Consider the following 27,497-nt stretch of genomic DNA (forward strand, 5'->3'; position numbering starts at 1 on the left):
TTGGTAAGGAGACAGAACAAGGACTTCATTCAACCATCCTCTAAACAGAAATGGATCAGTAGTTTGGAAAATATTAAGGTTAAGCACTGGAGGACAATGTATGGAAATATTTGTAGTGGAACTTGGTCCTTTTATTGATTTTGAAAGCAAATATTGATATCACTATATATAAGTGTTTATCAATATTGTAAATAAGTTTTCTGACTTCCTTCTGTGATTTCTGCAAACACAAAGTAAGTTAAGCAATATAAATTTATGCTGAGAGCAGAATTGAGATGAATATCCGCTGTGAGGAAAGGATGGGAAAGCAGGTGTTTTTTGCTATTGCTATTTATCTTAGACTTGTTTTAGTCTAAGCAGCTGTCCACAGTGCACATGGACAACGTCTGCAGACTTCGCAAATGTTCAAAGAGAACTATTAAGAACTGAATAGTGCTCCAAACAAGTAATTTACCTTGTCTGCATCCACTTTTCCTCTGATGAATTCAGATTTCCAGAACTGTAGAGCTTGTTCTAGTGTTAAACCGATGCCTTTTAGGAACAAACCATATTGCATACGGCCTCCATGACGGAGATGATGGTTATCACGCAGAGCTTTGTGCAGTTGGCGCATGCAGGGAGGAAATGATTTAACAGAAAGCTGCAACAGGAAAACATATTATTGAATAGATTGACTTACAGGCTGCATTTTGATCACCAATTAAATCCATTTAGAAAGGTGAACAGCTTGAGGAGAGAAGGATATGCAGGGGCTATAGGGACTATGCGTAAATCTATTTTACGACTTCAATATGCCTGTAAGCATTTGAATCTAATATTTTTTTCTATACAAGAGAAAAGAATAAATGCAGCACAGAAATACAGTTATTAAAAAAAGAAATGGTCTTTACTAATTCTAGCCAAAAGCATTAATCAGTATGGTTAATTAGATACCAGTTTAAAATATGGATTCTCATCGTATATTAATAGTGGTTTTGTTCTCACCCCCCCCCCCAAAAAAAGTATACTCTACTTGATGGCATTGATATCATTTATAGGTATATCTTGAATTTGTTTAAAACATTTTATACTGCCCTTCATCCTATCACAATTTAGGTCAGTGTATAAAAAAGCTTACCCAACCTGGTGCTGTTGAACTACAACTCCCATCATTCCTGACAACTGGCTATGCTGGTTGGAGCTGATGGGAATTGCAGCCCAAGCAATCTGGAGGGCACTGTGCCGGGGAAGGCTGGTGAATTAACAGATACAGAAAAACAGCAGAGCGGGGGTCAGATAATGCATTTAAAACAGACTTAAATATTTTCAGATACATTGCTGGATGCACTTTAATTAAGCTTATTTTCCCAACTATTACTTGCTTTCATTTCTTAGATATGATATGCCCGCTATAATAATAATCATAATCATAATCAGCAGTACAGGCAGTGACCATTTTGCCCACATCTAACTGACATGTGGGCATGGAAGCGCGGGTCATTTTGGACCCGGAAGAGGACAGAATTGGGACAGAACAGGGCAGGCTTATACGTGTGTGGGGGCCAGGAACAGAGCCCCCCCCCCCCCGTAAAATGGTCATTGCCTGTATTAAGCTACCATATTTGGTTAACAATAAGGATAAATATATTGGAACGGATTCAAATGAGGTTAGTTCTGCATTAGTGCATCACTGATTTCATGTTAGTCATAACCTTGTCTCATTGATTTCAACAGGACTAATGCATGGCCAACTTCCTCTGGATTCAACCTGTTATTATACGTAAAGGGCAGTCAGTTTCTTCACACAAATTGCATGCTGGAGAAGGGCAATACGGGGTACAGTTTAAAAGCATAAAATACTCACAGTGTCAATCTGTTCTAATGAAATTTTCCCAATGTTTCTTTCAATGCTGTAATCTGGACCAACATATGCATGACTGTGGGGTAGAGACGAAAGAAAGTTTTTTATGGTATATGAAATCTTCAACAATTCACTTCTTGTTACAATGGGAACTTAAATACACAATTGTTTTTATGGATTTTAGGAGGAAATCATTCCAACGTAACAATTCAGCAAATATGACTTGAATACACTAAAGCACTTTGAAACTTTTTTTTATCCAACACAGTTCTGACATTTCACCACACGAGCACCTTGACAGATTTTTTGTGGCATTTCTTCCTGAGAAACAAGATCGGAATCATAGTCTGGGATGAACATTATGTTCCAAGTATGAGCAAAATACCTGAAACTTGTCAAAGCAGCTGCCCAAAGAAAGTAGTTCTAGACTTCAGTTATAGATCCTATATATTGTTCACATTAAAGGAACTGCTAGTAAAAGTGTGTCTTCTTAAAATTTATCAGAAAATTGTGACAACATTTCTATTGAAATACTACAGAGCTCCATGAGGAAACAACCCCAGAAATAAAATCATGATTGTGGTTTTAAAAAGGGTCTGAGGGAAGGGGAATATTCTGCATGAATTTCAAGTGCAGTCATACCTCATGTTAAGTCGCTTCATGTTATGGTCTTTCAGGTTACGTCCCACGGCGACCCGGAAGTACCGGAAAGGGTTACTTCTGGGTTTTGCCACTTGCGCATGCACAAAAGTGCAAAATGACGTCATGCACATGCGCAGAAGCGTCAAATTGCAACCCACACGTGTGCAGACGCGCCGCTGCGGGTTGCGCTCTTTTCATGTTGCAAACGGGCCTCCGGAATGGATCCCGTTCGCAACCAGAGGTACCACTGTAGATGGGCTCTTTTTCCCCCCAAAGGACAAAACATGTTTGTTTGTTTGAAATCTAACCTAAGGGATGAGCTTGATGTGTTGACTGAAATGGCGCAGGTGAAATCATGGTAAGAACAGCAGCTCTCTACTACCCACTTGAACCTACCATCTGCAGTGAAAGAAGCTGAGTTTGAGAAGGGAGGGTCCACATGGCTCTCCTGCTCAAATCACTGGTGAAGTGCAAGGAACAACCCCTCAGTGGGCTGGTTGGGCCCTTTTACTTTTTTTTCTTCTGGCACAGACAGGTCCACAAGTTAGCTGTCAGAATGCCAGTGGTCCCACCTGCAAGGTAGCACTGCTTAGGAGCTTCGCCATACCGGGGCCAATTAAGGCAAATCTCAAAGAGTTGCTTGCTGTAGGCTGCAGTAGCAGCTGCCTGGGCACACCTCAGGGGGATGCTCCATACCTATTCACCATCCGCAACCATTTCTTGCTGCTCACTGGACAACCCAGTAATACTGCTCCACAAGAACTATTATAGGAAAAATATACTGATACTTTACCTGAGATGACTGAGCAGAGGCTGGAGTCTCTCATCTGTTTGTACAATGGGCAATGACCGTGCCGTGAGCTAAAAGGGATTGGGGAGGGGTGGGGAAACAAGTCACAAAGAGCCAATGAAATGCTGCTCTCTCTTTTTTTTTTTTTAAGTACAAACTACAGTTACTAATAATGCAAATAAAATTAACTTATTCACCCAAAAACTTATTCTTCAAAAAAACCACTGGAACATTTGTTGTCTCTCACACAATCACTCTCTCTTGTTAAGTCAAGTCACCAGAAACAGAAATCAACAACTCTTCTTTCATCTTTTTCAAAGATGTCCATTTGTTTATCATCTTTCTACCTCTTCCTATTAAGCTTATAATTTTATCAGCCTTCCACATAAGCTTTAAATCTATCGATTCAATCTATTATTAGATCAACGCAATGTCGTTATTTCAACAAGTTCTTCTCCAGACCCATTAACCATTGCATTTAAACTACTTAAGTTCTGTTGATGGGAAGTAGCATTAATCCACTCCTCTGCCAAATCCACTCCTGATGAAGAGCGGAGGAAATCAATGTTTCAGTAACTGTTTCCACAGAAGGCTCCACTACGAGCTCTCCATACTATTGACAATTCTATGCTTTATTATGGATTTTGTTCCAAAGAGAAGCAAAAATGTAGTATGTTGTAACAACATTCCACAATTTTGCATTGTTCATACCAAGAGAATACTCGTCTGAATTATAAGGGTCACAGAGTTTCACCTTATCATCACCAAACAGCAGCATCTTGTTGAATGTAACATGTGAACACCTCTATAATTGGAACAGATCCATGTTTGAGGTCAAAGGCTGCTACTAGGCTAGTTTGGACCTTAAACTGGGGAGATACAGATTCAACCAGGACTCTTATTGAGAGACACTGGCCCAGTCATTATCTCAAGTCTCATGTAAACTGCAGGATTGTTGCAAGGATTAAACAGTGGGAAGGAAAACAATCACATACACCTGTCTGAACTCCTGGGAGGAACAATGGTGTGTGTGTGTGTGTGTGTGTGTGTGTGTGTGTGTCATGTCATGTCTACTTATTCCTCATATCAGAAAATCTAATGGGCAAGTTACTGGTAAGTCTTGTTTTACACAATATGTTAGATCGGGGGTAGGAGAGGCAAATAAATTCAATAAAACAGGACCAATATACTGAATCTCTAATACAGCACACATAATTTTATTTATTTTATTTATTTATTTATTTATTAAATTTAGATACTGCCCTTCATCAGACGGTCATAGGGCAGTTTACAGTATAAAAACACAAAAATACATAATGTATCATCAGACAAAACAATATAACAGTATAACAATATTATATATATACTGAATGCAACAAACAGGATTTCATTCAATGTATAGGATTGCACTGTCAATGATGCTTTGCCTAGGTACTGTATTTGGTAGTTAACATAACAGCAGTTTTATATAACGTAAGAACTATGCTTGCAAACAGCATCTCTTTTAACACAGCACAATTCCTGCTCCGGGCTTACATTTATATGCACACATACCCATACTTTTGCTCAGTTGTTAATATGTAATTCCAAATAGGTCACGTTGAGTACAGCTGTATGGTGTGTACTACCGAAAGCGATTGATCAAGAAACAACCACTTCGCTAATGTTGCAGCAAAATGTCACAATGCAAATGTTATGCAGCCAGGGAAATCAATATTAGACCAGTGTTTGCATGCTGGTATGTTGCCACAACTAGACAGCTGACATTTCAATGCTGATCAATTTTGAAAAAAGTTTGGTTTTAACCTTTAACACATTGCAATTCTGAAGAAATACTCAAAGTATGCAATCTTAGCAAAGATGTAGTTATTATATTTTAGCACTATGGACATCCAGAGACACTTAAAAAAAAAACCTATCAAAAGCACTAATTTCATGTGAAGAATTAGCTCCCCCACCCCACCCCGTTAACAGCTATCCAGCATTTCTTCACGTTAAAATATATCTGGTGGTTGCTTACCACTGAGTATTCCCATGGATTTCTATCCCTGGGGGGTGGGGGGTTTGCAAGTAAATAGTTTGTGATAGATTTCTTGTATTTGGAGCCTGCCCTTTTCATTAGAAAAAAATCAAAGCAAGTAATAAAGAGCAATACAGTGGTACCTCGGGTTACATACGCTTCAGGTTACACACTCCGCTAACCCAGAAATATTACCTCAGGTTAAGAACTTTGCTTCAGGATGAGAACAGAAATCGTGCTCCGGCGGTGCAGCAGCAGCAGGAGGCCCCATTAGCTAAAGTGGTGCTTCAGGCTAAGAACAGTTTCAGGTTAAGAACGGACCTCCGGAACAAATTAAGTACTTAACCCGAGGTACCACTGTACACAAAGAGGTCAACCAAGGAAACCCGCAGAAAGAAGCTTGAGCTCCCCCATCCCACCCTACACACCACAAAGCTTCAACAGTTTAAGAGAGGAGAGGCCATGAGCCAAAGAAGGAACATTCTTACAAATAGGAATGAGCATATAACAGTAGCTTTGCTTGCTGTTTTTTGCCACACTGCTTCATGGCACTGTTTAGAAAGCAAAGCTCTGTCCGCACATATTGATTGATCCTGCCTACATGTGCCCCTTCTTTGATCTCCCCCATTACGTTGGGAAAATTAATCACTTGATATCTTTTGCAAATCCCATGTCTCATTTGTTTCAACACAACCTACTTGTACAGTACTTCATACATTGAGCACCAGGGTGTTGGGCCATTTCTAGTATTGTTACTATCATTAGATGGAAAATGCTCTCTGCAAGAGAATCATCTCATAGCTTAACATTTGAGAGACAAATAGGGCACGCAACAAAATGTTATGGTGGATTCCGAAGTGGATGAGCACAACTGTAGCATATCTGATGGGTTTCTCCCCATTGCTAGGTCAGCTGGCCATGGTGTGTTAGATGAAAAAGTGAAGGGGGGGTTGTTGGGAGATGCCAGAGAAGGGAAAGGTGCTAGCATTAGAAAGGAGTAACCTGTATGCCCTTGAATATATATATAAGGGGCAGTGTGATACACTAAGCAGGTTATAAGTCAAAAATACTTTGATTTAGGATGCAACCCCCATGCAGAATAGGTCTTATTTCCAAGTAAACATGGGTAGGTATAGGTTGCATATTTGATATTAAGCCCGACTGCATCAACTGTGAATCCAAATGCTAAAGCGTTTAAGTTTGGATGTAAAACTGTTCAATGATGATTCATGAAGTAAATCAATAAAAGAAGCTATTTCAGTTTTCCCTCGGGTCATAATCTCACACACATTTTCAAGTCACACTGAACTAAGTGGGAGTTCTGTGTTGAGTTGACCCACGTTATGTTCAGGCTGCCAGGTAAATTTTCAGAATCTGGACCTTCTTTTAATTCAGCTTACAAGCCTCTACTTTACCTCTTTGACAATCAGGAAATCTTCAACATTGGCCTGCAGTCCCCAAGGGCTTTTGGGGCGGGGGGCTTGTTTACGACACTCTTTCTCTCTCAGGGAACTCTCTAGCCCACATCATCACTCCATGTACATGCTTGCATGTGCCCTTGATTTACTTTGCAATTTAACATTTCAATCTGGTAGTTTTTAGTCAGAAGAGTTATTTAAAGTGTTGATTCTTTAAACTATTTTAACCTAAACGTCCTAGAAATGTGCAGGAACACTTCCCTCTTACCAGATCTTTATACGACTGTCATATTCTGCCCGGGTGCTGAGGTCCAGCGCCGAGGGCCTTCTGGTGGTTCCCTCATTGTGAGAAGCAAAGCTACAGGGAACCAGGCAGAGGGCCTTCTTGGTAGTGGCGCCCGCCCTGTGGAATGCCCTCCCATCAGACGTCAAAGAGATAAACAACTACCTGACATTCAGAAGACATCTTAAGGCAGCCCTGTTTAGGGAAGTTTTAAATGTATGACAAATTAGTGTATTTTTGGTCTTTGTGGAAGCCGCTCAGAGTGGCTGGGGAAACCCAACCAGATGGGCGGGGTACAAATAATAAATTATTATTTTTATTATTATTATTATTATTATTATTATTATTATTATTATTATTATTTTCCTAAAGTGAGGAGTGGGAAGCACAAGTTACCTTAAAATGTGCATCTCAACCAGTATTTCACTGACTGGCAAGGCTAGAAGATATAGCACAACCCTTTGGGCCTTGGTGCCATATTATGACAACATTATAGCTCAAGGTCTTCCAGATTTTAAACAGTGGTGTGCTATTATTTACAACCTTAGCGGTTTTAAAATTCTCAGCTCCAATGGGAGGAACTGAAAGAGCAGTGAGCACAGTTCAATGCATACAATGGGACTTTCCCACCACTTCCTGTTGCAACCTTTAGTTCCCCCACCCCCCACGGTCACTCCTAAATACTTGAGGCCCTCTGCAACAGTGTAGAATATGGAGAAGCAGGCAAGAAGACAGGTTGAACTGGTGGAAACTGGGCGGGCCTCTTTTTGATTGGGTGGAAGCACATTTCACTCATGTAAGGGGTTTTCTGCTTCATCTTACTCTGCACTAGGACACAGCTGCTACTGAAAACCCAGCTGAATAGGGTGACTGGGTTGGCGATAGCAGAGAGCGAAGGCTAAACAAAGCTTTCTTAGTGGCTAGGTAAAGGTAAAGGAACCCCTGACCATTAGGTCCAGTCGCGGCCGACCCTGGGGTTGGGGCGCTCATCTTGCTTTATTGGCTGAGGGAGCTGGCATACAGCTTCCGGGTCATGTGGCCAGCATGACTAAGCCGCATCTGGCGAGCCAGAGCAGTGCACGGAAATGCTGTTTACCTTCCCGCCAGAGCGGTACCTATTTATCTACTTGCACTTTGACGTGCTTTTGAACTGCTAGGTTGGCAGGCGCTTGGACAGAGCAATGGGAGCTCACCCCGTCACGGGAATTCAAACCACCGACCTTCTGATCGGCAAGTCCTAGGCTCTGTGGTTTAACCCACAGCACCACCCGTGTCCCTTCTTAGTGGCTACAACAGCTGGAAAAAAATGTTACACAGTTGTGTAGGTGCTGCAGTCACCTGAAGTCCTTTGCCACCGGAAGGCTTATTGATGGTCCAGAATGGCCCTGTAACCACCTTGGTTCTTGAATTTAATCTGTTCTGGGAGTCTGTTTGACACCTGAAATGGTTCGAAAACCAAGGCCCGGCTTCCGATTGGCTGCAGGAGTTTCCTGCACTCAATCAGAAGCCGCGGAAGCTGTGTTGGACGTTCGGCTTGCGAAAAACTTTTGCAAACCGGAACACTTACTTCTGGGTTTGCAGCATTCTGGAGCCGATTTGTTCGGGAGCCAAGCCGTTCGAGTACCAAGGTACCATTGTATTAAAGAAAACCAATTTGCTTCTGCGACTCTTCCTATTATAATGTCCTCTTTTCCCCTCAATTGTTATCTACACCACCAATTTTTCTTCTTCAGTTGCAGCAATCCTAAGTGACTTCCAAACAAGTATAAACAATGTAGCAACACAACTCCTTCCTCTTCCGGAAGCTTTTTTAAAACGTTGTGATATTTAAAAACTAAACAAGAACTGAAATCCATAGATGGTGACTGTACTCATTAAAGCGTGTTTGAAAGCTTTTCTGAGTGCAGTTTGTCACAACTTTTTAGCGCTTTTTGTACTAAACGCACCACTTGCGTGATGGACAGTGAAGCAACACAATTTCCATTTAATTGATTTAAATAAGGCTGAATAAATCTTCACCTTTATGTGACAAGCAGTCAAGACTGACAAGTGATGGTAGGCAGGTAAAAGTAAATGAACAGAAGTCTGAATTGCCCTTGCCATTTATCTTGGTCTTATGTGTCGTAAATCCAGTTTGGGAGAGAGACATTCTGAATTTCACTATTCAAGCACTAAATGAAACTGTCTCCTTCAAAATGATAGTTCCACTACAGCAGTGATACATATCCTCGTTTTAATTAACCTAATTGTCTATTCACCCACCATACTTGGAGGCCTATTTCATTACCCTAAATTAACATTTTCTTTCCATTAAACATCAGATAAAAGATACCAATTGCATGCCTGGTTTACAATACATTCAATCAGTAGCATTCCTTTGCTTAGTGGTAGCAACATAAAAAAAGAATAGAAGTACCAAAATGCACGTTGACCAGATTACTAATAAAGAAGACTATAAGTAATAGGACACAGAGTACACTCTTATACTTCAGAACACCTGTTCATTAGCTAACCCAATATGGCCCTAGATCCTTTGTTGATACTCTAAACTTTTTCTAACTTTGGTGACATTGACAGAGTAAATGTGTTACCTATTGGCTCTTGAGTTATTGTTTAAGAAGGATAAAACTGAACTTATTTTAAAGGTCTAGGGTTTTCACAGCATTATCCTCTCACCAGATCCACTCCCTCACAATGTGATACGCTTTCCAAATCCTACAGTTGGATGAAAAACGACCCAAGGATGCATCTTCTTTTTCTCCTCCTCTTTGTCTTTATCTTCTCCCCCCAAAATATCTACTGTTCTTTTCCACTGATAAGTTTCCACCAGAGATACAGCTGATATGTACCAAATAAAGCACTTTTTTGGCAGTAGTTATGGAATACCCTCATGGGGAAGGCCTGATAGGCTCCTTCCCTTCCAAGTTTTAGACACACTGTAAAGACTTTTTTTTGTCAGGCCTGCATTTGATTCATGTTCTCTCTCCTAACTTCATTAATAATAATAATAATAATAATAATAATAATAATAATAATAATAATAATGTTGTTTTACTGCTGCTTTGGTTTTATTCATTTTATTGCTTTTTTGTATTTGCACTCATGTTTTTACTCTATGCTGCTTTGCATTTTTATGTAGAAAAGCAGAATACAAATAACATGAAACTAGTTAAGTAAGTTTCCTTACAGGAGATGTAACAATACAGAATTAAATCCAGCAATGTCTGCTAGTGGAATGAACACCATTAAGAGAATGGGCTCTCCCCCTCCACCAATGGTAGAAACTCAGGTATATAAGCTAGGCACCAAATGGCGCCTTAAATCAGGGTTACAGTCACCAAAACAAAATGTCTAGTTGCCATTTTTGGGCAAGGCGGCTCTAAAGACTTATTTTTCAAATGGTGGGCTGACTGTGATTGATTCTCAGTTAAACGACAGTCTTGAGCTAGGTTAAGAGCATTGACAACTTAAATAAGGAAAATCACTTGATCCAGAGATAGTCCACGTATACATTGGCCTATTCTGACCTCTTTTTCTTAATGCTGACTACTCCTGCTCAGGCTGCACAGAAAAAGCATGTTGGTTTCAGAAATTCATTCCGATTTCAGAAATTCATTCTGATAAAATATAACTGATGGAATTCTACAGGATGGGGTCTTAGTGTGTGAATACAGTCCAGATCCAATGATCTTCTTCAGGCACTCACCTCCATATGCTAGAAATCTCAGGCTCCAGGCATCTTCACTTGGTTGCAAGTGGTCAAAAGCAAGGTGCAAAATGAGTCTGGCACCTGGCTAATTTTTAAAACTGCCCTACACACAGCCCTAATCTGCTCTGAAGGGCACTTGGAAGAGCACGTTTGCAGGGGGAGCTGCAGTGGAGAGAAAGCAAAGCCTGCTCACACAACACTGGATGTCAGCCATGGAAGACAAACAAGGAAGCAGCTTCAATAATGCAAGAGGTATATGAGTAACAGGCTTGTGTTTTAGGAGTTATGAGAGCAAAATGTAGTTCTTGGGAGATGTTAAAAAAGGAGGCGTGACAGGAGCTGTCAACTCTGTGGATGCAGGAAAATGTAAGATGGTCCATGACCCAGATGGAAGGACCACCTCAGACAAACAAAAGGTACACAATTTTTGTACAGCTTCATATTCACATTTTCCATAAGCATGACAATAAAAAGATCTTCCAAGCATGTCAGAGATCTTAAATCATTTTTTCCCCTGATGATTGAAAACCCACTGTACCAGTGTTGAATAAAAAGAGCTTGCTAAACAGTCTGAAGAACAAAGCCAAGAGCCATTTATTTCAACTTTCTAGACCTAAAAAGTTCCCTCACATAGAAAGGTAAGCTTAAATTATGCTAGAGCTACAAATTAGACATATTCTTGGAAATCACAGAAGTAATTCTGTCTCTGCGCGTAAGTTATGAGACTAACCAAAGCGCTAACTCACTTGATATAGTTCAAGAAATGATTATTACAACCCAGTAAGTAATTTGTCTCTTTGCAGTAGGATGCAATAAGGCCATTTCTCTTGTATATATTTTTAAAAAAAGGCCAGAAAAGACAAGGATTGCCAGTCCTCTTAATTTCATTTATAATCTGCTTCAAGGAATGGACTTCTTAAATTAAACACCAGAAAAGAGATATTTAGAATAGACATTAATTTGTCATGAGGAATATTAAAAGATTATTGGTTTTATAACATCTTATATCACTGATGCAAAGAAATTAAGTCACTCATTACAGTACAGCAGATGTGTACTTTTGGTATTTGCAAAGTCTTTACTAAGTAATTTACCATAACCCAGTCATGTCCATGCAAACTGTGCAGCACAGTCCTATGCCTATTTACTCAGAAGTCCCACAAAGGTGCATATGATGGCAGCCTTCAAAATATTATTTAAAACATTCTCTAGCCACTCCATAAAGTCCTTTTAATTTGAGTGTCTAGAGACCTCCTAAATAGTCAAATTAAAATACAGGGGGAAATACAAGAGACAATTCACATGTAACACCAAACCATGGTTTAGCACTGCACACGCATGCCTATATGAGCCTCAGTGAAGCATTGGGGGGTGGCTCACACATTCCCCCCTCCCACACAACTTAGGAGAAAGTCAGAGTTTAATTTCACTTTTACAGAATCCCAATTTAGTGTTGCATTTGAACCAACCAGGGACCCTGATTTAAAACAAACTCTGGTACGCTTTTATAAGCTGGCTTGCTATGAACACTTGAGTTTGTTTTAAACCAAGTATCATGTTCCAGTGAGTCTCCTGAGAGGCTAGGGCCCCAAATCCTAAGGGGGTTTAAGCATCTTAGCAAAACACTCGCCAAACAGGGCAGGGTTACAGGTGCAGCACCATCAAAACAAACCATGTTCAAGCATGGAGAATCAGTCTAGATCTAAAGTGTGATCCAGAGACAAACAGTCCAAGGTCAGTATGACAGGGAGCTCAGACAAGGTACAGTGATACATCGGGTTAAGAACTTAATTTGTTCTGGAGGTCCGTTCTTAACCTCAGGTACCACTTTAGCTAATGAGGCCTCCCACCGCGCGATTTCTGTTCTCAAAGTTCTTAACCTGAGGTACTATTTCTGGGTTACTGGAGTCTGTAACCTGAAGCGTCTGTAACCCGAGGTACCACTGTACAACATAGCAAGGAGGGAGAACAAGGAGCCAGAGACCTGTGTTGTTTCCAGCAACCAGGCTGTTCAGGATACGTTTGCCTCCTAGACCATACTCAAACCACAGCTACTGGTGGTGAAGGACTTTCAGAGATTGTTAACTCACAACAACCCCTTACTCATGACCTTTGCGAAGAATCTGGGTATGTAGACAATGTTACAGTGGTGCCTCGCAAGACGAAATTAATTCGTTCCGCAAGTTTTTTCTTCTTGCGAGTTTTTCGTCTTGCGATGCACGGTTTCCCATAGGAATGCATTGAAAATCAATTAATGCGTTCCTAGGGAAACCGACTTCAGACCAGGTCCGGGGACAATCTGTCCCCCGACCTCTTCTGAAGGCTGGGGGGGGGACAAGGGCTTTTCTTCCCACCCCCAGCATTTTAAAAAACCCTGGGACAGCGGAGGGCTTCTCCGCTGTCCGGGGCGATCTTAAAATGCTGGCGGGCGGCATTTTAAAATCGCCCCGGGACAGCGGAGGACTTCTCCGCTGTCCGGGGCGATTTAAAAGCCCCTGGGAAGGCAGGCAGGGGGGACAAAGACTTTTGCCCCCCGCCAGCCTTCAGAAGAGGTCCTGGACCTCTTCTGAAGGCTGGCGGGGGGCGAAAGTCTTTGCTCCCCCCCCCCGCCTACCTTCAAAAGCCGTCCGGGATAGCGGGAAGCGCTTCCCTGCTATCCCGGACGGCTTTTAAAATGCTGGCGGTGGGGAGCAAAGCCTTTCGGCCCCCGCCAGCCTTCCTGGACCTCTTCTGAAGGCCGGAGGGGGGGGAAAAGGTTTGCTCCCCACCGCTAGCATTTAAAAGAGGTCCCCGGAGATTTCCCTATGGGCTTTTGTCTTGCGAAGCAAACCCATAGGGAAATTCGTTCTGCGAAGCGCCTCCAAAACGGAAAACCCTTTCGTCTAGCGGGTTTTCCGTCTTGCGAGGCGTTCGTCTTGCGGGGTACCACTGTATATGTTGTAACTTTTCAGCCCGGACAGCTCCAAGGGTTCTTTAGCAGGTCTCCCCCACAGAAGTCCCCACAAGGGATCCTCAGCACTGGTTCCAGTGAACACTGCCTGCTTCAAGGTCTTCAACCTATAGGGTGTCTGGTTCATCATCTGAAGACTCCGTGTGTGGCACATAGTATGGGCTAGACATGACACAAAGGCACTCTGCCTAAGTCTTCCTCCAGGCAACGGGGAGGAGGAGAGTTAAACACTCGGGGTTATTCTGACAGTGTTAAATCATGCTTCACTGTTACATGGAAACACGGATATTGAGAAATGTCCAGGCAAAAGGAATAAATGGAATTTTATAACGCACCCGGGAGACTTGAGAGAGATCGTATGTTGGCAGCACTCTTAAGAGAAATCCAATGGGACACATCACTCCATTGCAAAATCAGGAGAGACTTCTTGCCTATTGGGAATATTCAGGCCTGTAGTCTAATTCAAGCAACTACCTCAAGTAAAGAATTCCCAGACCGAGTGAAAAATACTTGTTTTTGTTGTTCAGCAGAGACCTGGATTCCCAGAACAGCATCCAGCACATACAAGACAAGAACAACTACTAATAGTCCAAGGGACCGCACAGAGATATTTTCTGCCTTTTAAAAGAAAAGCCCCTAACAGGAACTCCATGCACCACTTGACAAACTATTTTTGAAACTGTAGTGAAATTTCCTAATAGCTTTCACAGTACGGTGCAAAGAGTCACTGCTTGGCAAAACCAAAAGCTCTATGGATACACAACCCTGGTATTTGCATACCATTAAAGGTACACTTTGGTTGACAGCCACTCTGCACATATGCACATAATACAACCTTCAATGGTGGGATGACGAAGCCAGTTTATATCCCTAAGTTTACGTTACTGAACCAACAGCAAATCAGCCACTGAGTTCTGGCAGACAAGTAAAGCTTCTCTTCCCAGTAATAGTTTGCATCTAGTAATAAAAAAACTTAACAAAATTGAAAATATGCTTCTCATTGTCATTCTGCATAACTAAGGTTAGAGGAGGAAGTGGGGGCAGGAGGAACAGAGGCATGCTGCAAAACAGAAATTAATTTAACGTTTTAAAATTGCTATGCTGCAGGTTCACCTTTAGAACAAAGTAGCTCTCAAGCAGTAAAGCTTTAAGTAGCAGAATCCACTCGTGCAATATTACATACAAAGCCTTCTATAAAGCCTCTTTCAATAGCATGGCTGTTTCTCAATAATAGGAAAGCCTTGAAAATGAGAGGAGAAATCACCTGCACACCTCCCATATTGGCTCTAATATATTTTTTTTTGCATTCAGTAACATCAAATACACAATGCACTAGTAAATCACTGAACCAATGTAGTGTAAAATATAACCGAGGTACTTCCATTTACATGACATTAGAATGGAAATAGGATGATATAAAAGTGTACAAACATCAATTCTTTAAGCAGAGTATGATTTAGAACAAAATTGACTTGGCTAAAGAAAATAGTCCCCCCCCCCCCATATAAGAATTCTGGTTTCATTTCACAAAGCCATTTACCTGCTCTCTTTGATCTCACTTGAAAGGTACTTAACTGACAGTTTCATGTCAGGATTTTAATAATATCTGTATGCTAGAAGCAATTGCAAAATTAACCTAAGGAACATGATCTTGGAAAAGTTGAAGAGATAACGTCAAGGGGAGAAAAAGTTTTGAAACTGAGAGCTACTGCAGTTAGACAAAGGAAGTTGTAGCAGCAGCAGCAGCAGTAACAGTGATGAGCCTCTAGATTCTAGAACCTCATCAAAGTTATTGCTGCAGAGTCTTGAATAAAAGACCATTTCCCTAAAACCAATTTGTGGAATGGCACAAGTAGCAGGCTACTTACTACAAGCTCAAAAAGTATTGTGCGGCTGACATTCAATAGCCAATTTTACAACGCAATCCTATATACACCTACTTTAAGTCCTATTTAGTTCAATTAGCTTACTTCCAGGTAAGTAGGTGCAGGTTTGTATACAATTTTTTGTCTTACTCAGAGTAAACCCACTGAAATTAAGGAACATGGCTATCTTAGGTTTATAAATTTCAACGGGTCTATTTTGAACATTTGGTGGATTTTTGTTTGTGGTACCTAACAAGAGACTCTTTTGCTATTCAGGATGGTAATTAATCTCCGCTTTTGAAACCAAAGCAAATCAACACTATAGGAAAACTGAAACACTGAACTGCTCTTTTTATATTCAAGATGTATGAATTATTCAAGATGTATGAATTAATGCTAAAATGTGTTTCTTCCCTAACAAGACACTCTTTTCATAGTGGCACATTTATACTAAGTGTGAATATTGCCTAGTTCACAAAATCTTCTAAAGATTGGTACAAAGGGATCTAGAACCTTCCACCCAGAACTCTAAGGGCTATTTTTGCTTGATTTTACCCTTTGGGAATTACATGTTCCTGCTTCTCAGAATGTCAAAGCACATCTCAATATAACCCCAAACTAAGTCTCCCCACTTTGGACATGCTTTGATAGCAAATGTGCTGCCCTCCAAATGTTGAACTCCATTGTCATTGGCCATGTTGGCTGAGTGTTAGAATCACAGAATCTTAAGAGTTGGAAGGGACCCCAAGGGTCATCTAGTCCAACCCCTTGCAATGCAGGAATCTCAGCTAAAGCATCCATGACAGATGACCATCCAACCTCTGCTTAAAAACCTCCCAGGAAGGAGAGTCCACCACCTCTCATGGGAGTCTATTCCACTAACAGACTCCCACTGCAACAACATCTGCAGGGCACCACTTTTACTATCCTTGCATGTAGTGTTTATTTTCCTTCTAACTTTTCTATCTTACCTTGCAATGAGAAATAATGAAGTGCCTATGTATATTCCTGCGACGTTATGGCAACACCCTCCCCACAACTCCAGTTCCGACCTTCTTTCAGTGGTTTCACTTCAGTAAATCGTCAAAACTTTACCACTAAGTTCAGATTTTGAAACTGAACCAGTACGAAGCTATAACTGAGACAATAAAAAAGCCCAAAGAGTTATGCGGCAAACAAAAGTACTTTGTCCTTTTTAACAACTTGCCATCTGTGAACATTTTTACCAGTTAAAAATAGATGGTTAACTCAAATGAATCCATTGGAATTGGAATATGTTGTGCACAACAGATGGCTTGTTTATACAACAGTTCTGGGGAACATATTTGTTACAGCTTCTTCTTAGTTGTTTCTTGTGCCTATAGTCCAACAAAATATCTGAAACACCCCATCATTGCTATATTAGCTCTTTAACCACCAGGAGGGCGAGGGATGGGAAGCCTGAAGGCAATGAGAATCTAGAACATATGGTTGCAGCCTTTAGGATGTCACAAAAGGCTGTGCTTCAGCAACTTGAATGTGTGTTTTACAAAAGACATAAAGCACCATTTCTACTGCTGCAGCACAAGAGAAAAAATACTGCTGATTTTTTTGTGTGAAGGTCATTTTATCAGATCTCCATCTTTGCTTTTTAAATACACTGTATTTTAATATATTTAGATATGTATTTCAATATATTGTATTGCATTGTATTCAATTTCAATTGCTGTAAGCCTCCCTGAGTAGTGGGTTGGCACCAGAAGGAGAGAGTAGCATGTGTGTGAATCTTAAAATAAACCACCTTTTCACTTTAGCAAAAATCTAGTACCAGAAGACCTATTACTTATCCCATATTTGCTAACAGGTAATTTTTGAAATAAGCATGAGAGATGCATCAGTATCTCTGATAAAACTTAAAGAAATATGCAACACCAACAAGGTCACAAAACTGGCCTTGTATTTAAGCACTCACTGGCATCAAAGAATTGCACACAGGCAAGTAAGTGAGCTGGTGGAAGAAGACTGGAGGGATCCATCCCTTCTCCATGCCTTGTGGAAACTAAAGGGGTTGCCATAGGAGAGAAGTCCCCTGAAAAGAAATGTACAGGATGCTGAAGAAGGATGAAATTGTGAGTTTACTAGTATTGGGATAGGAGAGCGGGGGCGGCGGCAATTACATCTGGCAACCAATGCCAGTTTCAGATAGTAGATGGATAAAGGTAAAGGGACCCCTGACCATTAGGTCCAGTCATGACTGACTCTGGGGTTGCGGCGCTCATCTCGCTTTATTGGCCGAGGGAGCTGGTGTACAGCTTCCGGGTCATGTGGCCAGCATGACTAAGCCGCTTCTGGTGAACCAAAGCAGTGCACAGAAACGCCGTTTACCTTCCCGCTAGAGCGGTACCTATTTATTTACTTGCACTTTGACGTGTTTTCAAACTGCTAGGTTGGCAGGAGCAGGGACTGAGTAACGGGAGCTCACCCCGTCGCGGGGATTTGAACCGCCGACCTTCTGATCGGCAAGTCCTAGGCTCTGTGGTTTAACCCACAGTAGATGGATAGATAAGTGTAAAAAGTCCAGGACACAAATTCTCAGAGCCCTCTAGTGGCTATGGTGGCTCATTTACCACAAATAATGTATTTAGTGTTAACTCTGGAAGCGTATACTTGATTCTGACCAAACTAAGCCTCCGAGAGCAAAATATACATCAGCTTTATTAATGCATCATTAAGGCTAATTGCATGCTGTCATCTGCCAGGAGAAGTAAATGCAAATTGATATACTAGTACTAGCAATCGAGATCAAATGAAACTTAGACCTTCCATTTTCCAGCTCAATTCCTATACACTGAAATACTACAGGGATCCATATAAGCCCTGAATTATCGGGTTCACGGCAGTGATGAAGAATAAATTTGTGGGATTACATCACCACAATGATTCTCGGTCTACTTGAGTTCCTGGGCCAGACCCTTGAAACTCAAAACACACCATAATGAGAAAAACATTACTTTCCTTCAAACAATTCCCATACATTCCCAGCCAGCATGCGATTGATTCTCACTTCTACTGGATTCTAAGTTCTTACAGCATCACTATGTGAAAGACAGCACACTAAAACCTTATTGGAGCTCAATACAAAGCGATAAGGCATCAGAGACACAACAGCCTGAATTATGAATATGCAGATTGTACTTAAAGCACTCTCAATCAGAGGGGAGGGGCACCCATAATTTCCAGATGTGGACCCGAACCACAGCTGGTTCCCAGTGAAGGAATCCAGGAGAAGGGGAAAGTCTGGGTAGAAATGACCACAAATGCTTATATGTAATTTCGGTCCATCTTGAGTGCCTTCTCTGTAAAAACAACAATTCTCCTCTAAACCTATTTTGACTTTGTTTTGACTTATTCACTGGCAGAAGCATACCTCAGACAATGGCCTTGCAAGAAATAATATTTATGCACTTCACTGCGCAGTGACTGAAACTGTTAAAAAATATTTCAGGAAAATATTGCAAGTACCTTGAACTCACAAGCAATGCCAGACATCTTCTAACTGCTCTGTAGTATCACAAATGGGAAAAAATAATAAATGGCACAGAAATAATAGAAAGGCATTAAACGAAATTATACTAAAATGAAAGCACTTTTCTGCTGCACTTCAGCACGAAGCATCCAGAGGACAAAGTCATTTTAATCATGTTTTATACTGCACTGTCAAAGTTATTACCTTACTAACCTTGTATATGCATATTATAAAAATCATCCATTTATGTTACAGTGAATTACTTTGGGTTAACACTCAAAACTCAATACCTGAAACGAATCTCAAGTGACAAGACCTTCATTAATCATAATTTTCTGATATTAATGCCACAACACAAAGCCTTCTTCTTCACAGTTTGAAACTTCAGGTGATCAAATATTATTGAACACCATCTGTATCAAATTGCATACTCCCTCTCTCATTCCCAAATAGAAATTACTGCTAGGAGCTACATGAAAAATGGTGTTTACAGATTTGAGTAGTGGAGGAAAGGTGAATCCATGACCAAAAGGTGTAAAGAAGCATGGTTCCATATGTAGCATTTCCACCTCTAAGCTCCAAAGCTAGAAGGCTGATGCCTTTCCGCTTGGCGCTGTTGCGTTTGCAAAGTAAAGGAAGGATTGGACCCTGATTAAAAACAAGACACGAGGCTTTGACCAGCAAGGCTCTCGGAGAAAGTGCGTAAACCACACCCCTCGCCAGGCCATTTTATTAGCAAAAGAATCTTTTACACAGTGCTCGTAAGAACCAATCATATTTCCTCTGAGCATTTCATCAAACCCCACGTGGGGAAAGTTACACTACAACACTAATTAGCATGCATATATTTTGGGGTAAATAAGATGAGAACTACAAAGAAGAGCATCTGGCAACCCCGGACCGGGTCATAAACAATCAGTACACATGATAAGAAGGACGGCCAGGAGGACAGTGACCATTATCCCCTTAATGTGAGATCTGTTTCCTGGCCCTAAGATTAACATCCTACAATTAATATCTAAGACCCTACTTCAAAGAAGCTTGCCCACTATCTTTATGGCCCAAGATGCCTGCCTGGCGAAGCAACTGGGCTGTGTACTGCTGTGTACGTGACATGTGAGGAGAGAGAAATGGGCAGTAGGGGCAAAAGGGCATCAAAAGGGCATGAATGTAGAATCTTATGGGATTTAATCAGAAATTATCGTCAATATATCAAACCCAGTCAACACAATGTCTTCATCGTGGACACGATGGCTTGATGCATATTTTATAATTCCTCATGGTAATCCCATCTGATCCCTACAGGCGCAACAGAAATACACTTGTGAATATCTCCACCCCCCTCCAGCCCCATCACATGCCCTCAAAGTCTGTTCTGGATGGGTCTCCAACCTTCCAGAGCACATTTATTTTTTAGAGGGTGGGGCAGGGAAACTGAAGCTGCAAAGTAGAGAAGAAAGAGAAGCCCCACTGAACAAGCAGACACCTGCTCTGCTTGCATAATGGAGCTCATCCAGAGACTTTTGAATCATTTTGTCTGGATGGATCAGAACAGCCACTCAATGAGTTAATCAGCTCCCAGTTCCATGTTATAATCAGGAAGCGAGAGTGCCAACCAAACTGAAATCTATTCTGGAATTTAAATCCAAACATTCTAGAAGTGTATATTATACATCAAAGTCATTTTGCATAATGCAGGCTATGAAGCTTTATGGAATGAACACAAACATGTTAACCAGTGGCAACTGTCCCTCCCTGTGGATGACACACACCCATTCATAAAACAAAGATATTGTCTTATCTTCAAGATGCCAATGAGAAAGGAAAGGGGTCTTTCACTTTTCCGGGCATGAGAGACCAACCTTGCCCTTCCTGCCCACTTCACCCAATACTTCGAATTATCTGTCAATGTAAATATGTAGAGCAATGGTGTAAATAAATGCAAGGTCAGATTGGGCAGTGTATCTAGAAAGAAGTGGGAAGTGTTTTCTTGAACTTCTTTTTCTCGCCTCTCGAGAGATCGACGGATGCCAACGAAAACAACAATACCTTTGAGGGACTAGGAAAGCTATGGTACCAGAACAGATCTGCACAACTTACGACAACCCCTAGATATGATTTCTGCTCCTGAAAAAGACCTTTTCAAAATAGTATTTCAACCACTTTTTGAATCAGAGCCCAGCTTAACCATGGTTTTTCACCATGGCTTTGCCCATGACCTTTGAACCCACCCACCCCCAAAAAAACCTATGCTTTCCATGACTATGCCACCTTTTCCCAGGACCTGATTCTTGTTACTGACCTTCCGCTGTACCTCCAAAATGCAGCATTAGGTGCAGGACAACTTTCTGCTATCCTCCCCATCTCCATGCTTGGGAAAGGGAAGGCAAGATTCCATTTCACATAATGTGGAAACATGCCTCTGCTCACCCCTACAGGGAGGGCAAACACCAGCAAGAATGAAGTCAAGTCATCGCACCTTCCTCTCCTCAGCCCAAGTCAGAGTGCAATGGGGAGGCAGATTTGGTTCTTGATTTGGCTCTGCACTGAACAGGTGCTCCAAGTGCCCCCAACAGCAAAAGAGGTGCTAAAACCTCTTTGGTTTAAGGCTTCTTCTCAACCATGGGAAAATCCCTCCCCTGCAGCTGGTCACACTCCACAGAAGATGGAACGAGAACTTGTCATTTCAGATGTGGTGAGCAGAACTGTGGACCCATGAATTTAAAATATCCCTTCACTCTTAGTCTGCATGGTGTATTATCATGGTTGCACCAGAAGCGGTTTAGTCATGCTGGCCACATGACCCGGAAATTTGTCTGTGGACAAACGCCGGCTCCCTCGGCCTGAAAGTGAGATGAGCACCGCAACCCCATAGTCGCCTTTTGCTGTGTACTGAAGTTCTCACCCTGGGCCAGCAGGGGGATACTGTAGATAGTTTTCACTCAGGTCCACATATGCAAATAAGGGATTGAAAGTGACATTCAGTGATTGGATAGTTACAGAAAGTGGCTACTGTTGCATTGTAGTGGAGCTCTATATAAGCAGGCTGGCTGAACCCTTCAGTTCAGTTCAGTTCTGTTCTGGCCTGTGAATATACAAGAGCTGTTTGAAGAATCGCTGTGTCGTCTGATATGTTCACCCACAACTTAACACTTTTGACTGGACTTAACCGTCCAGGGATCCTTTACCTTTACCTTTTGTAGCATAGGCTTGGTGGTCAGAACACACATAGCACCCTGTGGTCTCAATTTAGCACACTGAACAATCGTTTTATCAATATATTAAAAAGCTTCTTAATTGGAGCTTAACCGCATTTAGTTGCATCTGATAAAATCAACTTTAAAACCAAACTATCCAAACTTTAGCTACCATGGAATGTTTCCCAAACCTAAATAAATAAACATTCAAAAATAATGATTGCAGGTTACACTGCAAAATCTTAAAGTGAAAGTTCATAAGGATTTCTGTAGCCTCCAAGAACAGTTTTATTATACAAAACTGCCAAAAAACCTTTACAAGTACGAAAGAAGCTATTTCAGGGTTCTGCTGTCTCCTAGCAACTAGGATCTGCTGGTGTCTTCTCATCACAAGTAGGCCATTTGTATAAAATCTGTTGTGTTTCGGGGCAGTCATGTGTCAAGCAGAGCAATGGTATGCACAGCAAGAAGCATCCAGCTATAAATAAAATAGCAATGATAGTATTTTCATTAGGAACCTAAGAAGCTGTCTTACACCAAATCAGACCATTGGTCCATCTAGCTCCATATTCTCAACACTGACTAGCAACAGCTGTCCAAGGTTTCAGGCTGGGAACATACACAAACCTAGAAGGAAATGCAGAGGACTGAACTTGAGGCCTCCTGCTTACTGAGTAGATGCTCTACCACCAAGCAACAGACCTTCCCCAAACAGGTAATGCAACACTGAAGAAAGGTAATTCAGTTCGATCACAAAATAAGCTGGAGCAGAATCATGCTAGTTAACAAAAACTGGAGGGGTCAATGGAAATGCTATCTGTGCAACAGCACCAACGGACCCAAACCATTTGCATGTTATCTGTACAAATAACCTTGTAAAAACCTTGCAAAACTACAGGCTTCCCAGTTCACATCTCAGCCTTTTAAGTCGCTATGATACACCAGCGCTGTAAAAAACATCAAGTCTTATGCCTGAAGGAATGAGTTAATTCTGAAGCACAAAGAAACCTTGGCCACGAACAGAGAAACAAAGAATAAGATCCTCTTCAAAGCCACTTCCATTAATGCAGACACAGGAGAACCGTTATATTGATTTGAACTTTCCACTATAGCTCCTTATGTTTCAGAAACTATCTCACCTACTTCTTACAGTGTTTGGAATTTCTTTTTTAAAAGCTATTAATACATGATGAACAAGCAAAAAAGTGGCTAAGCTGCAGAAACTACTTTTTTAAAGGTTAAATGCTAGCAATCATTAATGTATGATGGCTTGAAAAACTGCACTTAAAAAAAGACAGAAGCAGTCAAATTTGCAGATGATAGAAAGATGGGAAGGACCAGCTGAAAATTGGACAACTAGGATAATGGCAAAATGAAAATTCGAGACGAACTGTGGACTGCAACTCTCTCCTACATGAAGATTACAGAATTAATGACTAGATAGCCAACACTTCTGAGAATGGCAAACTAAGCAAGAGTCAACACTGATGCTGTCACAGAAATGGCAGAATTCATTTTTTTTTACTTGTAGTAACAACCATGTTTTCAAGACGCATACAAAAAACAGTTATACTCAGCATCACTCCAACCTTGATTTGGAAGTTCTGGACACTACATTTCAGGATTGCATTAATAAGTTGTTGTTGGCATCCGTCTGTCTCAAGAGACGATGGAATGAGCCTCTGGGGATGAAGTCAAACAGCTGCGTCAGCAGCACCAAAGTGACTTGTCCAGATGAGAACTATACAGATTTTATTTTATTTTAAGAGTGTGCTGGCAACAAATCCTTCCCCAAGCAACAATATTTATTCTGTCTCTAAGAGTAATACAGCTGACTGAGTATCAAGCAAGTTGAAAAACAAGCATCACTATTTAGTATTACAGTGGTACCTTGGGTTAAGAACTTAATTCGTTCCGGAGGTCCATTCTTAACCTGAAACTGTTCTTAACCTGAGGTACCACTTTAGCTAATGGGGCCTCCCACCACCGCCGCGTGATTTCCGTTCTCATCCTGAGGTAAAGTTCTAAACCCGAGGTACTACTTCCGGGTTAGCGGAGTCTGTAACCTGAAGTGTCTGCAACCCAAAGTGTCTGTAACCCGAAGTACCACTGTATTGTTATTTATTAAATTTGTATACCGCCCTATACCTACGAGTCTCAGGGTGGTTCACAGGATAAAATTACAATATAAAAATATATATATTTCTGCCCCTGTTCCTCTGCCTGTTCCTAATATTATTCTGAAGTTTGCTAAAATGGAGCGAGCGGAAAACTGCTTGTCAATAAGAACTGCCGTATAAAACCGCTGTGTATTACTAATGCCATCTCAAGCAGAAAGGCTCCAATTTTACAATGTACAGTAAGGTGAAGTCTTACATAATGAGAATAAGAAGCTTTTTTTAAAAAAAAAAGAAAAAGATGAAGCAGTTGAAGTACTTCTCAAATCCTGAAAGACAAATCCCCATGCCCTATCCCAATCACCTTTCTCAGGCTGAATGGAATGTTACCATTTATAAAAATGAAATCCGAAAAGGGAGTGTAAAACACAGAGCAAATTAGGAAGAAAAATACTTACTGCCAGGGCTTTTGACAGTTTGGTTCTGTAATTGTTCAGAACAATGGTAACAAAATCTTGCTGAGGTACATAGGCATAGCCGCCATGAAGGTAAACTTTTCTCACACGGACTAAATCCACAGCATCACAGAAAGGAACCTGAAAGACAGAAAAGGCAGATGTAATCTCTGAAAGGGACTGGCTAGGCCATTTTTGATAAAGACCTCTTTTCTTTTTAGCACACTCATTGGTCCTGAGAAGCCTAACGTGAAACAACAGTGCTTCCAAGTCTAAATTTGGGAAGATTCCTTTAGAAATCATTTCACAGAAATTACTTTCCTTCTGGGTATAATGGGTGGAATTCAACTTAGTGCTAAGGAGCTGCTTGCCTTCTTTCCCCCGATCCACATGTTGTTCTGGAAGTTCTCTCAAGCCTCTAGAGTGGATCTGAGGGAGGTATGAGGGGCACAGGAGGAAAGACCCATTGCATTAGGGGGAAACCTTGTGCCGGCTTCTACTAACAGAATAGCGTAGTCGAATGCAGCCCAGTATTTGTTTTACCCAACTTCCACCCAGCGTAATACAGCATTTGCTTAACTGCATAGATATTTGCAGTGTAGGATTACTATATACATTGGCAAATCATTTCCTTTAAGGCAAGTCATATACATAAGAACTGTAGGCAGAAGCAATTAGAAAATGAAGTAGTAACACTATTCGCCCAAATGGGTTGGGAAATTGAGGTTATGAGAATGAAAATATAGTGGTACCGTACCTTGGGTTACAGACGCTTCAGGTTACAGACTCCGCTAACCCAGAAATAGTACTTGGGGTTGAGAACTTTGCTTCAGGATGAGAACAGAAATTGCACGGCGGCGCAGCAGCAGCGGGAGGCCCCATTAGCTAAAGTGGTACCTCAGGTTAAGAACAGTTTCAGGTTAAGAACGACTTAAGTTCTTAACCCGAGGTACCACTGTACAGATGTTTTCATTTATATAAAATGCTGCCACCACCTCAGCCTGCTCACTTACCTTATAAAAGACAAACTCTTCTATTTTAACACCACCCAAACCAGGAGTTGAGTTTCGCAGCTTCTCTCCAATGTTCAACTTTTTGGATTCTGGAATCTAAAACAAAAGTTATTGACTTTGAAAATCACTGAAAACATTATAAGAGAAGATCTCTTAGTTACAACGTTAAAATAAATGAAGCATCTAAGCTAAGCCTTGCAAAAATGTGGAACTCAGGTGTACTATTAAAGGAAAAGGAATACAAAAGAATGACAAAGGAAGACGACTCATCCGAATGAGGTAGTAACTATTTGAATTAGGTAAATGAAGTATGAAGTGTTAAGAAACAAAAATGGAAGTAGCATTAAGAAGTTGTGTTCTATTTCCCTCCCCACTTCAACAACCTCCATCCTCAAAACTAAGCCTTTGAGTAGTAAAAGCAGAAACCGAGTCTACCTTCCCATGGTTCCCATGGTTATACAATAAGGAGCCTCATGCACCATTAAGCAAGCTGGAATGGAATAGAGCCCCGTAAGGAAGGCCTTTAGAAGTTCTTCCATAGTTGCTTCCCAAGGCTCCTGGATATTCCACAATTAGCAGTCCTGCCATCACCCCAAAATCACTTCAACCAACCCAACATCATGAGAAGATATGTTTAAGATCTTCAGACGATACTCTGTTGACTGTGCTGCAGCCCAAGGAACTCTACCTTGTGATAGCACAGAGGTGAACATTCTCCACACTGGCATCCTTTTTTCGTGGAATAAATTCCCCTCACCCCCACCGCCAATACCTGCAGGTGAGGTTTCCATCAGTTATTAAAACTCAGCTTTTTACTCAAGCATTGCCTGACCATCGATACCAGTTTTAAACTGCCTTCTATAGCATCTTGATAGTTGGATAAGTTATTTTGAAATGAAGCTCTTTCCAAGGAAAAAAAGAAACTAGCATGGACGCCAACTTTCTTTTTAAATGTACCAACAGATTTCAAGAACCTGGTGTCTAAAATCCTAATAATAATTCCTGTAATTAAACTCATAATTTTGTTTTCTAATCACATTTCCATTTTTGTAGGGCTGCAAGCTTAAATCAATTAATTGGTGCAGACTACTACTAAACCATTAATCTAGGATTAGACGTTTCTCACCATCATTCAATGGGGATGTTAATTATAGTACTTCAGGGCCTCTCTTTATTGCCCATGACATTTCTAGGGCTGCTTGGTCAACTGTCACTATTACTCTTTATCATTCGTCTTCCTTCTAATTAACATTTATTTCCCCCATCCTTTAAAATTCACTGGGGGTTGGTGAATGCTTACAGAGAGGAGCCCCGAGAGGAACGGCGGGCTAGCAGCCACCACTGTTGGTGAGCAGAGTTCAAATGGAAGGTTGCTAGGCAGCTCACAAATGAAGCTGTGTATTGGGCTGCAGGAGGGTGGCAAACTAGGGGAAGGTGATTGTCATTCCTTTCAACCCCTGCCTGTTTGCTTGCTTTTTAAGAGAAACAAGCCAAAAGCGAATGAAGACATGGCTGCAGGATGCTGGGCAGGTAGCAACTGCCATTGCTGATGAATTAAAAAGCGAAGTCCAATGGCCCTTAATGAATCTTATGGCCCTTGGTTGGTCAGCAGAGAGTAATAAAGATAAGATGAAGCATTGCAAAACCTAGACCACTAAGATTGCTTCCAGAAGGTTGGTGGCTCAAGCCCATC

At 41.2% G+C, this 27,497-nt stretch overlaps 1 protein-coding gene across 5 annotated transcripts in view; it reads right to left on the reverse strand.

The window, feature by feature from the left end:
* PRIM2 (DNA primase subunit 2) overlaps nucleotides 1-27,497 on the reverse strand; it is a 61,858-nt gene that overhangs the window by 20,719 nt on the left and 13,642 nt on the right. For all 5 annotated transcript variants that reach the window (XM_028722660.2, XM_028722662.2, XM_077926282.1 and 2 more), the window contains 5 exons: nucleotides 25,805-25,900; nucleotides 24,795-24,932; nucleotides 3,276-3,343; nucleotides 1,844-1,916; nucleotides 455-640 (listed from right to left, as the gene is read on the reverse strand). In XM_028722660.2, the coding sequence (XP_028578493.2) occupies nucleotides 455-640; nucleotides 1,844-1,916; nucleotides 3,276-3,343; nucleotides 24,795-24,932; nucleotides 25,805-25,900 (561 nt within the window). The remainder of the gene's footprint in view (nucleotides 1-454; nucleotides 641-1,843; nucleotides 1,917-3,275; nucleotides 3,344-24,794; nucleotides 24,933-25,804; nucleotides 25,901-27,497) is intronic.

Source organism: Podarcis muralis, chromosome 3 (genome assembly GCF_964188315.1).
Source record: "Podarcis muralis chromosome 3, rPodMur119.hap1.1, whole genome shotgun sequence".
Classification (NCBI taxonomy): domain Eukaryota; kingdom Metazoa; phylum Chordata; class Lepidosauria; order Squamata; family Lacertidae; genus Podarcis; species Podarcis muralis.